The 17,242-nt window shown below is 31.4% G+C and overlaps 1 protein-coding gene across 1 annotated transcript; it reads right to left on the bottom strand.

The window, feature by feature from the left end:
- Positions 1-1,038: 1,038 nt before the first annotated feature.
- Positions 1,039-9,347, bottom strand: LOC101210099 (diacylglycerol kinase 5). The gene is made up of 13 exons (XM_004139915.3): positions 8,966-9,347; positions 7,928-8,137; positions 7,698-7,820; positions 7,468-7,596; positions 7,074-7,159; positions 6,839-6,959; positions 5,902-5,950; positions 5,602-5,684; positions 5,291-5,352; positions 4,042-4,116; positions 2,748-2,835; positions 2,500-2,616; positions 1,039-1,545 (listed from the first exon to the last, which is right to left on the bottom strand). The coding sequence occupies exons 2-13, from the start codon at positions 8,126-8,128 to the stop codon at positions 1,219-1,221; spliced, it is 1,461 nt and encodes a 486-aa protein (XP_004139963.1). The 5' UTR covers positions 8,129-8,137; positions 8,966-9,347; the 3' UTR covers positions 1,039-1,218.
- Positions 9,348-17,242: the final 7,895 nt, after the last annotated feature.

Genomic DNA, 17,242 nt, shown 5'->3' with positions numbered 1-17,242 from the left:
CTTTAAACTTGAGCTAACTATGCACTTTTGTTTACTCATGAATATCCTTAAATTTACATAGGCGGAGACAACTCAACAACACTGACCCAATAGACCTCCCATTTTAAGGTGTAAGACCATTGGATAGCTAGAGACACAGGGTGCAAGATAGAATTCACTCTTGCTTCCTTCTAGTTAATAGATAAGTTGTTCCCTTAAGTGCTTACTCTAGGTCTTGAACAAAGGGGCTCCGCTCTCTCATTGGCTCAAGAGAGATTCAGTGTATAGGTTGGACCATAAGTCAATTGTTTATTAGAAGATCAACTGAGACTTTAGGAATAGGATGTGATCTTAAATTAAATGGTAAATTGACCCAACCAAGATTACAAACAACTTAGGTTAACTTACTAATCATAATTATATCAGGTGGACACAAATATATCTACAACAGGAAGAGTGCAGTTAAGGGCTATAGTGGATAGTCCCGATTAGTTAATGAAAATTATTAGCTCAATTAAAAGAGCTTAACTGGTTAATCTTATATCGTTGAAGCTTATAATCTGTTGGTCTATTAGGTGCCTCTAGTAGCTCATTGTGTAATTAAACTTAGAACATAGTGATGAAGAAATTTGAATGATTCAAAATAATTCAAAAATAGAGTTGTTAATAATATTGTATATAATTATCGATTATTGATTGAGTGAGAAATGATTTAAATATAAGAAATTTGAATAGAGATTCAAATTAGGTGAACCAAATTGATGGAGTTTTAAGTGGAATTTAATTAATTAAATTATTTAATTTAAAATTGATTATTTAAATTAATGGATCAAGGAGGAAAAAAAAAGAATTTTGATTTTGAAGTCATTTAGACTTTTGGAAGTTAAAGGTTGAGTTTGACTGTGAGTTAGTGGATAATTCCATAATTAGTGAAATTATCTTGAAGTGTGGTGAATAAGTTATGTGCTTGGTCTTGGTGTGTTGTTCATCAACCAAATCATCCACCAACTCCACTTAGTGAATCTTAAGTGATCAACTAAAATATAAATAATTTCAAAATAAAGAAAGGTATCAACTCTGTATTCTAGTTTTTTATTAAATAGTGAACATTATAGGAAATCAAGCCGATTACTGGAAGACACGAGCCTGCTGTTCAAATAACAATAAATGAAGAACAACATTCAGAAATAAAAAAAATATTAATAATTATAAAAAAAAGGTAGGTAGAAGTGTTTGTTTTCAACTAAGATGAGAAATATCAATTTCATCTGGAATCTTAAAGGTGTCTGCTGCACCAAATTTCCTGAATTCTTCCCCACTTTGAGTGGAGTCTTCTTCAAAATCTTCCTCATCTGAATCCTCCCCATACCTGCTTGGTGTTGAGGGATCATTAACACTTTGTGATCTGCAATTACTGGTGGCAAGCATGTTGACTTGGCCCAGGTGAGAGATTTCCACCACAACAGATTCATTGGCAGGGAGGGGTTGCTTCCAGGGTTCTCCATCAATCCTCATGTATGTGTGATCTGCTACACCTTTTTGAAACTCAAACCTTATGCGATGAGCCTTGCACATCAAATCACAAGTGAGTCAAATTGATCAGAGACAATGTGTGAATGAGTATGACATAAAACAAATCCAGAATACACTCATGTATAATGCTTTCAAGCACAAGGTTAAATACAAACTTGGAACTACAGCATAGTTATAGTACATCCTACTTGAAGACTATGGTGATTATATACAATACCCACTAAAAGTGTATCACTCAAATTTGAAGTCTAATCCTACCAACCTGCTTCAACCTCCGACTTTTAATCACAAGATAATGGAATTCCTTGACAGTGATAACATACATGTCATAAGATCATCTCTAATTCCCTTTCTTCTCTCACATTTCTTCTCTCACAGCAAACGTATCCGGACCATCTTACGAGCACCTTCACTAATCTCACGAGACAATCCGTCTAACTCTCCAATATTTGAGTGTCAAAGTAAACGCATGGATATAAAGAAAAACTCGTAGGATATTAATTCCTAGGTAAGGTAACCACCATGAATTGAACCCATGACCCTTTATCTATATATTTTTTCTCATAGTATTGTTGACTTTAACTAAATAAAAACTCAAGGTAAATGTTCATTTCTACAATAGTTAATCCAACTGGTCACATCTTGGATACATATATTATTGAAATCTTTCAAAAAAAATTAGGCACTAAAAAAACAACATAACACTGAACTTATCTGCACTTAGACAAAATTATGTTGGAATCTCAGGATAGATGGATGGTTGAATGGATTTCGTTAACCATGTAGTCTCCAGATTAAGTCACAAAGTAGCTCACAGTGGCAGTAGTATTTCTTTTGTTCTTCAGTTACATTGTGAACATTATCTTATTTCCATTGCAATATATATGCACAAAGTACTATCTCTGTTTCTCTAGAAATGTTTGGGATTTTCTGAGTGGCAGGTGAAAAGAGTCATAACATCCTCATCCTTTTACTCTGTTTTCTTACCTGTGCAAGGCGAGTTCCATGACCTTTTGGAGCAAGCAAGACAAGTCCATGCCAAGCATCCCGAAAGCCAACAACCTCAAGAAGGCCATCATCGACATATGGTGGAGTTAAGTCTCTCTATAAACATATTTCATCAAGGAGTGATATCAGTTACTAAAAGAGAAGCATGTGAAAGTAATTAAAGCATACATTCATCACAACTCAGATATGCTATCTAAATAAATAAATAAAATAGATCGGGGACTAACATCACGCTGCTTTCTGTTATTAGGAGTTCCCCATGGATTGAATCCACCAGAAAAACTGGGCAAGTTAAGGCATACGACTGACCTAATTCTGTAGCAAACATCAGGTATAACATTTCATAATATTAAAGACAAGCATATGGTACCCTAAGAAAGGGGTCCTAAACATTACAGAACCTTCGACCCCAATTTCATTTTTAGTTCTCTGATTATAGAAGTTGCACTTGATACTTCACAATCTCTTTGGTAAACTTTCCACCTTTTAGAAAACACATTTAAATTGTAAGCCAATTTCAAAAAACAAACACAATTTTTAAAACCCACCTTATTAAGGTTCCTTTGGTTACCATTTGGTCTTTTGATTTTAGTTCTAAAAAGTTGAACCTATAATTGCTCCTTCTACCTCTACATGCCTTGCTTTGTTATCTACCTTGTATTGATGAATTTAAAAACCAAGTCAAGTATTAAAAAACTAAACAAGTAGTTTTTCTTTTTTGGAATTAGACTAAGGATTCATCTATTTTACTTGAGAAAGATGCAAATTGTTGTAAGAAACTAAGAGAAAATAAACTTAATTTTCAAAAACCAAATGGTTACGAAACGGAACTTTGGTTTTCAAATACTAGTTTAGGTTTTGAATCTTTTTTTAAAAAAACAGGAAAAAGAAGTTGATGTAGTGCTTATAGTTTAATTTCCAAAATTGGAAAACAAAATGGTTACCACCAGCACCTCTCTTCTTGCGGGACTAATTAGCAAGACTTTATTTGACACGAATTTAGTAGTACAGTACTGATAAGAAGAAACAATAAAATGTACGGTGCAGGTTTCAGTTTCCAATTAAAAATTTTGAAACAATAGTTATTAATAAGGAAAATTGTTTTAAATGACAAAACTATTGAAAAAACTTACAAATAGAAAAGTTTTACGTTCTACTGTGATAAATGCAAAGATAGACATTTTTAACAGTTTTGCTATATTTGACAACATCAATACACATTTTCCAAAAAAAAACAGCAAACTCAAATAACTAAGATCCATAAATACTTTCATACTTGTTCTTCAGCGTGTCCAGCAACAAATTGGATGGATAAATAGTATAGTCATCAGATAGTTAATAATAAGAAAAGGTTATGCCGACCAAACAAAGGGGCCTTTGAGTACATTGAAGTCCAAAAGAAAATCAGATCAGTACCAACAGACAAGGAAATTATTTGAAATTTTCATAAAGTTTTGAATATGGTTTTTTTGGTAGGAAGTAGAAGAGAGTCCAGTAAGTAATGAAATCTGAAAACCTTACCCATGAGGTATATGCAACGTTTTCCAATCACCATGACATTTCATGATCTCGACCTTAGCCATTTGAGATACATTCCTACAGTGACAGGAAACTAGTTAAAGGAAAAAAGGGGAAAAACTGAAGGTTAATCCAACATATCGTTCATTTTGATTTAATGAGAAATACCCATTTTTTAAATTAAATTTTTTACATTTATACACTTCGATTCTGAAGGCATTTTCCATTGTAATAAGAGATGTGGTGCAATTGCTTCGGACTATCTGTAAATTATTTCTGCCCAAATCTGATAGCTGGCAAATTTGCCCTTGTCAAAGATCATTATATGGTGTGGTTTAACCCATTCTATGGTGACTACAAGGGCCAAGAAAGGGAACTTTTTGTGTGGAAGCTATGTCATGGAGTAGTCAATACGACGAATAGATGCATTCACGTGTTTTTAAACCCTCATTGCTGGAATCTGTTAAGTGGCAAAGGACAATGAAGACCACCTATTCTTTCATTGTTAAGGCACAATACTATACCAAGTTTTAGCGATTTGAATGAGAGTTTTAGCCAATCTTGGGATTTTCACATAGCTGTCTCAGCAAGGGGGAACGTACTACAGATGTTACGGGGCCATGGAACATAAAGAGGGCTAAAGTGTTATGGATCAAATAAAAGCAACTCACTGGAGTTTTTCAAAATAATGGATTGAGGGTGGTAATGACAGAAAGTTGGGATTTAGTAAGATGTGGACTTAGCTAATTAAATGGTTTGATATGGAGCTCGTATTTCCATCCGGTAGGATACCTCTAAGAAGACAAAGACCTCCTAAGAAGACAAAGATCTGAATTATACTGAAATATAAAGATGAAGAAATATAAGATAAACCAAGTTGAACATGCTAAATCAAGCCCTAAACCACTCAACTATTGCCTACCTTCAGTCACTCCCTCGCCTTCTATTTATTGCATTGAGTAACTAACTTCCTATCTACTTATCTTTATACTCCTTACGAATTCCATACTTATATTCTGATCTAGGTACCTCACACCATCTTTGTAAATTATTCTCCGAGTGCAATTTATACTAATTTCAGTGCATCTTGTAAAGTCTCCTAATTGGCAGCCCAACATTGTGGGGGTTGGGGTTGTTTAAAACCTCATAAGGGACGATAAGTTGGATAATTTGTATACCTCATCATGGTCAGGTTAGCTTTACTATTTCACATGCACATACACGAATAAAATCAAATCATTTGGAAACGAACATGGATGAAGGATGAAACAAAGGAGCAAAAAACCAGGTGCTTCCAATCTTTGCGTAGGTACTCTGGTACACAAAAATAAAAATAGGAGAAAAAAGGTTAATTTTTGGTATTTATGCAATAACACCGTAATAATCGAAGAGTTAAACATGTTTGAAAAATATATCCAAGAAAGACGTTGAAGGTCATATTTTGATCATTCAATGTTCTTAAAATTCATTATGTTTCTAGTATCTATCATCCCATACAAAGATTTTAGTAATGATTGTAAACTAACCTGAAAGAAAATTCAGGATGAAATTTATAATGCTTACCTGATTAACTAACTGATTCTTAAATTTTTCAGGATGCAACTTTCGCTCAGAATGAAATGCATATGATACTTGAGCATCCATTCCTATAATCAAAACGAAGAATCCACTCTCATGTCAGAGATCATTACCAGGATTATTTCAAACTAAAATTATCAGGATACAAAATTTCAGACAGTAAAAGCCAAACGTTGGAAAAATTTCCCATTAAATTATAACTCTAAGTAACATCTCCTGGGATATATTACAACTCTTAGTAACAAGTTGACCTTTTATCTAGAGATTCAATGGAAGAACTCTTACCCATGCTAAAGTAGTTCCAAAATCCTCCACGGAATGTAAGGCAACCTTCCTGATTATCAAGAAAATACATCAGCACATAAAGAGAGAAGTAAACTGATAAAGCATAATTGAAGGTGAAATTTCTTCCACAAACTGAAAATAAAACAAAATGAAAAGTTGAGGGCATCTTTCCAGAAATAATACTTTTTTCTGCATGTTGAGTTGAGTGCATAACCTTTTTATAGTTTCAGAATCTACGTTAAGAATATTGCTAAGCAATTATGAATTTATAAAGTATTTTATTAGTTTCTAACTTAATTAATTACTTGTATGATCTATCTTTCAATCACACTCCAGGATTCAGTTAAAACTGCTCACTTCCAGGGCTATAAATGGAGTTATTTATCAAGTTTTCTGCAATGATGGAGTAGGGGATGGTAATGAAATAATCTAATTACAGACATGCAAAAACCTTCATACTCAAGTCTACGAGAGACCATATTTCAGTCTTAGCATTTCATAAATAAGAACTACATTCAAGACTAGTCCCAAAATGGAATACTCAAGACAAACAATAAAATCTAGTCATCTTATCCAATGCTTTTGATCTGTAAGCTCCGTCAAAATACAACATTGCTCCTGTCTTGTGTTCTGAATTTCTCATTCACCTACCAAGTATCTTTTGTAGAAGTTAGCTTCGACCTCAAGTAAGACCATGTAGTTTTGCAGATATTGAAAATTGGAATATTAGAGTTGATAATTATCTTTTTCTCACCAGATAAGAGATAGTAGGCTAAATTAAAACAGCAAGGAACTACTTAAGATGATGATGAGTTGGTTTTCATGCAGAATTCTTTGAGGAAAACAAGATAATCAACTAGATTTATTAGATCAGAGTACTCTTATATCTCAAAATGCAACAAAAAAAGGGAATATGTCCCACATAGAATGTAATTACCACATTGTGTTCACCCTCGGTGACGCGATGAAATGCATGTAGGGAATGTGGCAGTTCAAGGGGAGCAATAGGATCATACGAGCCTTCTGTAGGAGCTCTCATCCTCATCAGAAAATGCCAACTGTCAAACAACAATAACATGACCAGTTATGGCTTTTGATAAGAATAATGTACAGTTTATCATGAACAAATATGCCAACATGTGTGCTTCAGCCTTTCTATCCTACTTTCTTACTTGTCTATTTTCATTTCCCTTGCTTTCAGGACTTGATTTAAAAATGAAACCACAGAGTTAGGGTCTGTACCAGGATTCTTCTTTCCCTGAAATTAGGAAAATATTTTTCTTTCAATTCTTGTGCTGCTTGATAATGGTAGTATCAGGACGAAACTCATCATTATACAGAAGAGACTGGTCGATATCAAACTAAAATGCATAATTTCACAAAAACGAGTTCATATTTCAAATGTTAGGCCTATCAATAATGTTTTCAACAGGAACCAGAATTATAATCAATAAGAAAGCAGCAGTTACATATTTAATCCTGCCTTAAATAATATTTGCTCAACATCCTTTGCAATACTACAATGTCAATATGGTAACCAGATAGTGTGGAAGAAGAAACCCTTACCCAACCAAATGCAAAAGGAAGATTGTTTCCGGTTCCTAAGGGGACTGTAGCAATTGGTGGTGGATGAGATAACTTAAGATCGCAAACAACTCCAAGAAGCCAGCCAGCTGTTCCATCACCCCCTGCAACCTGAAAGATCAAATGCATTAAGGATGAAGTGTAACATTGTATGTTGCTAAATCATAAAACTTTGAAATTAGCATAGATATATGATGACATAAGAAACTGACAATTAATCGCAATTTCTTTTGAATATCAACTGCAACTTCATCGCCATTAAGCTTAAGCTTTTCAAGATTCAAGAAGAATCTGCGCAGCACTGCATCAGGAGCTTCTTCCCCCAAATCAAAAACCTTACAATTAGTCAGATAGAAGTCAACCAGCCATAGATTCAGTAATTTCGTAATAGCTCCCTAAGGCTGTCAAAGTACATCTAAAATTTTTGTGACCCAAAAAACACCTGTTTCTCATTGAGAAGAGAACGATATGTGCTGAGAAGACTGCCACCAAGCTGACCACCACTTCTGGAGTTGACAAACACTAAAATAGGGCAATTGGGAGCACAAGGAACACTCTCAACTTCTGCTTCGGCTCGGAGTATGTAATTAGGAATGAGAAAATTCTTAAGGAATTCAGAATCATATTGAAAATTTGTCGCCATTGCTTCCAGCTGCATCATTGCATGATTTGCATCATCAATAACGCGAATGTTGGGAAAGCGTTTATAAATTAATACTAGTACTAAAGGAGACACCATGAGTCTGATTTATGCAGACAACAATGCAAAATAGAAATCCCTAAATCACATAAAACAATAATTTGCAAAGTTTTGAGAATTAGTAGGTTATGTGAATACCAACAATTACTGAAGATAATACCCATCCTAATCATTTGGGAAAGAAAACAAAAGGAAAAGAAATGAAACTTAATCCCATCACTTATTCGGTCCCCAAACAGAAATTGTAGTTCCCAATACATATGATTCGACACTCAATGGATCATGGCTAGGTGTAGGTTCTTAACCAATTTCAGACATCTAAAAATAAAAATATTCACAAGACGAACGCAGTTAGAGAAACAACCGTGATGGGGATCGTCGATTAAAACAAAAATTGCAAGTCGAGATGTAATTGTACGACATTATAAATTAGGAATGCTGCATGTTCATAATTGCGTAAGATATTAAAACTAGATACAAATTAGAGAGAATGGGGCAGTGGGAAAGCGAAATAGACAAAAATCAGAATATTCAAGAGGTTAAAGCATAAAAAAGCAAGGAATATCTGTGGTGCGTAAAGGAAATCAAGCGGAATTTCCGAATTCTCCTGTACAGAGAGAGAGTTAAGAGAATTGCAGAGAAGAACCAGATCAACCAAAGAGAAAAGTTAATAGTGTTTAATTCTGTCTTCCCAGTGGGGCGTAGAAATGGCAGAAGAAAAAAGAAAAAGATACAGAAAGCTGAGAAAAAGTGGATCGGGAAAAGCCACGGTCAACTAACCTGGAAAAGCCACCGGAAAAAAGAATGAAATCGTAGAGGGGAGTATATTAAAGAAATCTCAAACTCGTTCCTGCCCAGTGGGGCTAAAGTGCATAGGGAAAGAAATATAATATATGTAGAAAAATTGGTGGGAAAATGGAGAAAGGGGCGTTGGCGTTGACTGCTTCAGATACCTACATATCCATCTCTCTCGCGCTCTTGATTTTCTGAAGTTCGTTAAGAAAGAGAGCTGTCGTTATTATATTATTATTATAAAACTTCAGAACCTTTTTTATTTTACGAAGAAGAAGAAGAAGATGAAGAATATTGATCTTCCAGTGAACGTTTCTGCTCGCATGGACTACACTCGCCCACTTCTGTACCCCCGCCCCTGCCCAATCCCAATTTACGCTCAATTAATATCATTCCTCAATTTTTATCACACGCATTCAAAGAAAAATATCTTAAATCTATTACCAAATTTCACAATTCACTTAAATCTTACCATTTTCTATATTTATACAACAATTATAATTTTATCTACATTTTTAATTATATAGAATTTTTTAAATTAGATTCAATTTGTTCTTTTAATTTATTATCTAAATTATAACTTTCATTCAATTTATTATCTAAATCATAACTTTCTTCTTTACTTACGATATTAATTAATGTATAAATTTATTAGAAAAATTAATTTACAATAGTTTATTAATTCAACGTGAAATCAGATCTTTTTTTAATATGAAATAATTTAATAATTAAATATAGTTGTATATCATTATTTTTTTTAATGTGTGAAATTTATTTCAACCCCATTCACGATTTCGTCTTCTTTTTTAAGTTTCGTTATTTCTTCCATCAATTTCGACGTCGGCTTTCTTCTCCGATTTGTATTTTAAAAAATTGTTTTCTTTTTCTCTTTCGATTTGCCACATACATACGGTTAGTCTTGCTTTTTTCTTTCATTTTTCATTTCATATATTCTTTATCCTTTCGTTTCGTAGCATATATTTTTTTCCTTAAAAATTTTGTCATTCTATTCTTTAGCATATATTTTGGTCATGTTTTTTCTATTTTGTTTAGTTTTTTTTATTATTCAGTTCATTTTCCTATCATGCTCGATATAAAAGTTTTATTAAATATCTCGTCATTCGTATAAACTGTGATATACCACTGAAAAATAAATTTATGTTTTGTGATTTGTCACATATATATACTACTTCATATACTCAATAATGCGTACACATTTTTTTTCTTGTTCTGTGATTTTTTCTTATTGCGTATATATACACAAATTATATATTCATTTAGTATTTTTTTATTTCTTACGTATATGCTATTGAAAAGTGCATTCATGTTTTGTGATTTTTTCTTACTGCATTTAGATCTCAGTGTATACATAGATTATGTATCCGATCAGTATTTTTTTTAATTCTTACATATATATATACTACTTCATAGTACATATATTTTCTATGACTTATTATATATATATTACTTCATATATTTAATAATACATAAATGATGTTATCTTGAATATACTCAATATATCCTATTGTATTTCCAATACGAAATATAAATTCTTACTAACCTTAAATTTTTGTTAATTTTTTTTTAAGATCATTGTACTACCAGTTGGCCGTCGATGTTCCTCTTCTTCACTGCTTATACTTCTCCAAATCTTCTATTATTCGGTGTCTTTTGTGAAGAAAATGGAATAAATATTCAACGTATTAGAAGAATGAAACTTTTACCTCTTAAAATTTTCTAAATCGTAACCCACGTTCCTGATTTTTCTCCTTGTCGATCCACCTTCTATAAACAAATTGATATCATCGTATTATTCAATATATATTATAACTGAGTGGAATATAAGAAAAACAATGCAAAAAAAATGGATGGAGAGAGATTTGAAAGTGAGAGAGATCAGGAGGAAATTTTTTTTTGAACAAAATCACCAAAATAAAAATAATTAAGATTTTTTTATTATAATATTACCCTAATAGAATTAATCACTTACCATATTTACATAGAATATATAATAAATGCAAAAGTTAATCATAGTTCACTTTTTTTTTCTATTTTTTTAATATATTAATAATAATAAAAATAGGTAAATTGGTCATTTGGACCTAATATTTGTGTAAAATATTTGTCAATTTATGACATTTTTAAAATTTTTGAGAAATTTGGATTAATCTTGAAATATGGTATACCATTTTAGATTATATTAGTTAAATCCATTATTATTATTATTATCAAGGTAAAAAAGGAATATAATTTTTTTCTAAAATATTGTTATTTTAGAAACTAACGTCAAAAATAGAGGAAGCAAAATTATCGACAAAAATAGAGTAGTTGAGACTATTCCCTTCTTATTTCATTCTATATATATATTAGGTATGGGTCCCATGCCTTTTCTCATTATTTATATATATTAATTATGGACCCCACAACTTCTTTTTTTTTCATTATATATATTAAATACTTACGTTCTAAAAATATTTACTTACTAAAATTAATATTAACTTTCCAATTTTAATTTATATATATATATATATTCAATTTTTTTATTAAATTCATCCTTCCTTATTTAATTTGATTATTTCTTAAATAAAATTACACATATATTTTTTTAAGAAAATTTAATTCATTTTAAAAAACAAAATGTAAATTACACATTTATTTTCTTTTTAATTTTTAATACATTTTAAAAAACAAAATTCCACTACATTTTGTTTGATAAACAATACTTTAAAAATAATAACAGTGATAATGATTCAGATTTTAACTTTTTAAAAAAGTAAAATTTTTTTGTAATAATATAAAATTTATAATAATCATTTTTCTAAAAAAATATTTTATAAAAAGAGAATTTTTCTAATATCTCATTTGATTTATTTATATTATTTTAAAAAGAAAAAATAAAAGTAATTTATTTTACACAAAATCACATTATATCTAATTTGATTTTATTCTCATGAATTTGTCTAATAATATACAACAATAAATTACTATATAAAACAGTTTCTTAATTTGGTTAGGTTTGGTTTTCTAAATTTAATTAGCAATTGAACCATAATTTTCAGATCAGCTTTAAATTATTTCACGATTCGTGTTTTTTTCCTTTTGCTATAAACTTTAATTTTTTTATTCAATTACCGACATAAGCAATGTGCATTTGTGGCTTCAATTGTTGTTGTTCTTCTTCTTAATAACATATTTTTGTTGATATATGTGTTTTTTTTAAATGAAGATTGAAAAAGAAGATATGTATAAGTTTGATTAAGAAATAATCAAATTGAATTGGGAAAGGTGAATTTAATAAGAAAAATTGAATATTGAATATTAAAAATATTTAATATATATATATATATATATTAATTAATTAATTAATTAAAATTGGAAAGTTGATATTAATTTTAATAAGAAAATATAATTTTAGAATTGAAATAATATATATAATGAAGAAAAAAAAGGTGTGGAACCACGATTAATATTTAAATAATGAACAAAAGGCATGGAACCCATGCGTAATATATATATAATGAAAAAAGAAGGGTGGAACTCAAAACTACCATGTTTTTGTGGATAGTTTTGTCACAATTCTATTTTTGACATTAATTTCTAAATTCATATTATTTTAGAAAAAAGTTCAAAGGCCCACTAAGAAGAAGTGTGCTAACTCTCATGTACAATTATCTTTCACTTAAATGAAGGACGGACCATGGTCACTTATGGATGTAGTATATATTCAGATGATTCGAGCCTCATTCAAATTTATCATTTTATATAATGCTAGAAAATATTAACATGCTTTCCACGTGTAAGATTATATTGTGAACATTTTATGTTTAAATATCATAGCATAACTTTTTTTTAGTACAATTGAATAGGAAGATTCTAACTACAAACTTCATAGGTACTAATACACTTTGATGACAAATGAGCCATGATCTTTTGTTATCAATATTATCATAGCAATAAACAGAAACTCATATATGTATTATAGATCTAAGCCCAACGAATTCGCGTTGTCTCCTTAAGACAAATTTACTCACCATAGTGCTTGAGTTTTTAGAGTAATTGTCTCCCTTGATAGAAAAGACCAACTTTCTTCTAAGAATAACACCCAATCTAGAAGATCAACGAACAAAACTTTGTGGATCAATTGAACGTCAAAATTGTGGATAATGGAAAGAAAAATATTTTGAAGAAGACTAGGATTATGGAAAAGATATGTTTATTTAACCAAATAAAAACCACCTTATTTATAGACTTATTTGTGGTAATTTGAAAAGTCATTTTCTATAATTTAGTTATTAGAAAATTGTTTAAGGAATTCGATTTAGGTTACCAAAAAATTCATCCATGTGTTAAGTTAAAGATTGTTTCCTATTTAGAAATGAGAATGAAAAGTTAGAAAGATGTCCTCCTTGTGCGAGTTTGAGATGAAAGATTGATGAACAAACAAAACCAAATTAAACAAGGTGTGCTCGCGAAGGTATTGAGATACTTTCCTATCATTCCACAACTTAAACAGATGTTTAAAATAAATAAAGTTAGTGAAAGTTTACGTTGGCATTGGAGCCATAAAAGTACTAATGGAAAGATCAGACATTCAGTTGACTCTATTGCATTGGAAACAATTGATAAAAAATGGCCCAAGTTTTCTATGGATCCACGTAATCTTAGGCTAGGTCTTGCTATAGATGGGTTTAACCCATTCTCCAATTTAAGTAGTCGATATAGTTGTTGGTTGGTCATGCTTGTTACTTACAATCTTCCTCCTGGGTTATCCATGAAAAAGGAAAACATAATGTTGACACTGTTGATTTTTGGTCCCAGACAACCCAAAAATATTATTGATGTATATCTACAACCCCTTGTGAAAGATCTACAAATTTTATGAAAATGAATACAAGTTTATGATATTGTAGGTGACACACATTTCAATTTGAGATCAATTCTTATGTGGACTATAAAAAATTTTCCACCCTATGAAAATCTCGTCAGATGCACTACAAAGGGAAATTATACATGCCCAACATATGGAGATAGTACTCATTTTTATTGGTTGAAACATAGTAAAAAATTTGCATATATGGGTTATAGACAATTCTTGTCAAGGGCTCATCCATATCGAAAAAAAAGGCATGGTTTGATGGTAGAATAGAAGAAGAGTTACCTTCCAAAATAGCTACAAGTAGTGCAATTTATGCCCAACTTGAAAATTTTGATAATTGTTTGGGGGAAATATGAAAAGACTAAGAGCAAAAGTCATAAAGAATCATCCAATCAAAGGTGGAAGAAGCGATCAATTTTCTTTGATCTACCATATTGGAAGGTAAACAAACTTGAAGTTTATGATGTATCTTATTAGATTTCAAATTATTATGGTTGAACTACGTCATAAACGATTTGAAACTTTGATTGTCTAGGAATTACCGATACACCACAACTTAGGATGTCATGCACGTGGAGAAGAATGTATGTGCGAGTACTATAGAGTACATTATTAGATATAAATGGAAAGTCAAAAGATGGAGTTAATGCAAGCAAAGACTTGCAACTTTTGAAAATTCGTCTTGACATGTATCCTCAAGACAATGGACGAAGAACTTATCTACCTCCTGTTCCATACACATTGTCGAAGTATGAGAATAAATTATTTTATTTAAGGTTGTATAAGCTAAAGTTGCCTGATGGATACAGTTCAAACATTTCAATGTGTGTATCATTAGATGAATGCAAATTGATGGGGTTGAAGTCTCATGATTATCATGTGTTGATGCAACAAATATTTGTCCATGGTGCTTAGAGGCTTGCTCCCAAGAAGTCCAAGACATGCAATATACAAGCTATGCTCATATTTCAATAGACTTTGCCAATGTATAATTGATAGAAAGGTTATGGTGGACATTTATATGTCTTTTTGAAAGGTACTTTCCTCCGTAATTTTTTGATATAATGACACATTTGACAATTCATTTGGTTTGTGAAGCCTGCATATGTGGACCGATTCAATTTTGTTGGATGTACCCATTTGAAAGGTACATATTTTTTATCTAATGATAATTATGATTTTTCATGTACTAATGAACATTTATTTTAGATACATGAAGGTATTGAAATGGTATGTATGAAATAAAGCATAGCTAGAAGGGTGAATTGCGTAATGTTTCTTAGCTGATGAATGAGTTGACTTTTGAAACAAGATTTTAGCCACAGTTGAGGTAGTCAATAGCCAACAACGTAATGAAGAATACTAAAATGATGTCATCTTAGAGGGTCATCTTATATCTTATGGAACTTCAATTAAACTATCTAATGATGTACTCGAGAATGCACATCGATATGTCTTACTCAACACATTGGAGGTGAAACCATTTATAAAGTGAGATATAACCCTAAACAATATTACTTATTGTAATTTATGTCTATTATTTAATTATAGTTTGTTTGAACAGAATGCATATGAATGAACTCATGGTCTTAGATAGGAAACTAGCAAAAGATTCCAATCTACTTTGGAAGATTCATACAGAACAATTCCTATTGTGGTTGAAATCTAAGGTGATACTAACTAATTTGTAAACATCGTATCAAACAATGTATACATAAAACCATAAGATACTTTAACTAACAAGTAGATATGTTTGTTCTTGTTAGATTGAAATAGATTCATTTGTTGAAGGTTACTTTGAATTGTTAAAATACCTTATGAATAGACCAGGAAAGAATGCAATGTCTTATACTGGATACATCATAAATGGAAAATGATTTCACTTAAAGAGTCTTAAAAAATCAATTCAAAATAGTGGTGTTGCTGTAAATGCTACAACATTATGTAGGTCTAGTGTCAAAGATAAACCTCAAGTTCTAGTTGCTTATTACGAAGTGTTACAAGAAATCATCTTGTTAGACTATTGTGTCTACCAGCTTCCAATCTTCAAATGTGATTGGATAAATGTTTGCAATGGAGTAAAAGTTGAGGAAGGATTCACTCTTGTTAACTTACATTAAAGTTAAAGCAAGTTTGTACGAGAGCCTTTCATATTTGCCTTGCAAGCCAAATAAATGTTTTATGCTTGAGAAAATGACACTTCAAATTGGTATGTCGGATTAAAAGCACCACCGAGAGGGTTTCACTTGGAAATGTACGATGAGAATTATGATGATACTTTGGTTAGTAATGAAAACATACGCAATGCAGTTGAAGATGCTGTTTAAAGTGACAAGCTTACTTATGCAAGACATGATTGTGAAGGTGTTTTCGTTTTAAAAGTAGTTTGATGAACTATATAAGCATTTGTCTATATGATTATTTTGTACTAAAAACTTTTGTTTTTTTAAACGATTGAATCTATCTAGATGAACATCATTTTGATGTTAGTTATTTACTACAAATTAACGTTGTTCATAAATACTTTTGCACTACTTCGTATCAGTATCTATGCGTATGTCTTTGGATAAGCCACCTCCATCATGGTGGAAGCACAAAATGTTGGAATTTTTTGTCCTAAAACTCGTAGTTTGTAAATCATATTCTGTTCAATAAAGTTGTTTATTGAGAAATTAAATATTATAATCTTAAATCCAATAAATCAAGTTCCAAGGCTATTTTTGAATAAACTTGAACTTTATGTGTAAACATAAACGTGGATCAAGTTCGAGTATATAGCCTAAATAGTCTATAGTATATGAAATAAAGGTTGGGCGCCTTATTTAGAGAAACTATGGATGCGGCCCACTTTGTAGTACAAACGAGGTGATCCTAATCGTTCATGTAGAGACATGAAAGTGGGGGCATCCTATGTAAAATGTTTACATAAGACTGAACCATGAATTAGTCTTTTTTTACGTTATAACACCGTTTACTGTTTAAAACTGACTATCTCAATTATTGATGACCTAGGTAACTTAGTCTTAATCCTGAGTTAACTATGAACTCCTGTTCACACGAGATTATCCTTAGATCTGCATAGGTGAGGGCAACTCATCAGCGTTGGCCCAATAAGCCTCCCATTTCAGGGGTAAGATCGGGTGGATAACTGGGAACATAGGGTACAAGATGGAATTCACTCCTACCCGCTTTAGGGTTAGTAGATAGGTTGTTCTCTTAAGCACTGAATCCAAGTCTTGAACAAGGGGCCCACCCTCTCATTGGCCCGAGAGGGATTAAGTTTAAAGGTTGAACCTTAAACCAATTGTTCAATAGTGGATTAGTGGGACTTAAGGAGCAAGATGTAATCTTGGGGGTAAAACGGTATTTTGACCCAGCCAAGGTTACGA

The sequence above is a fragment of the Cucumis sativus genome, chromosome 6, assembly GCF_000004075.3.
Source record: "Cucumis sativus cultivar 9930 chromosome 6, Cucumber_9930_V3, whole genome shotgun sequence".
NCBI classification, from domain to species: domain Eukaryota; kingdom Viridiplantae; phylum Streptophyta; class Magnoliopsida; order Cucurbitales; family Cucurbitaceae; genus Cucumis; species Cucumis sativus.
The sequence above is the reverse complement of the archived record's forward strand: the minus strand, read 5'-3'. Positions and strand labels throughout refer to the sequence as shown.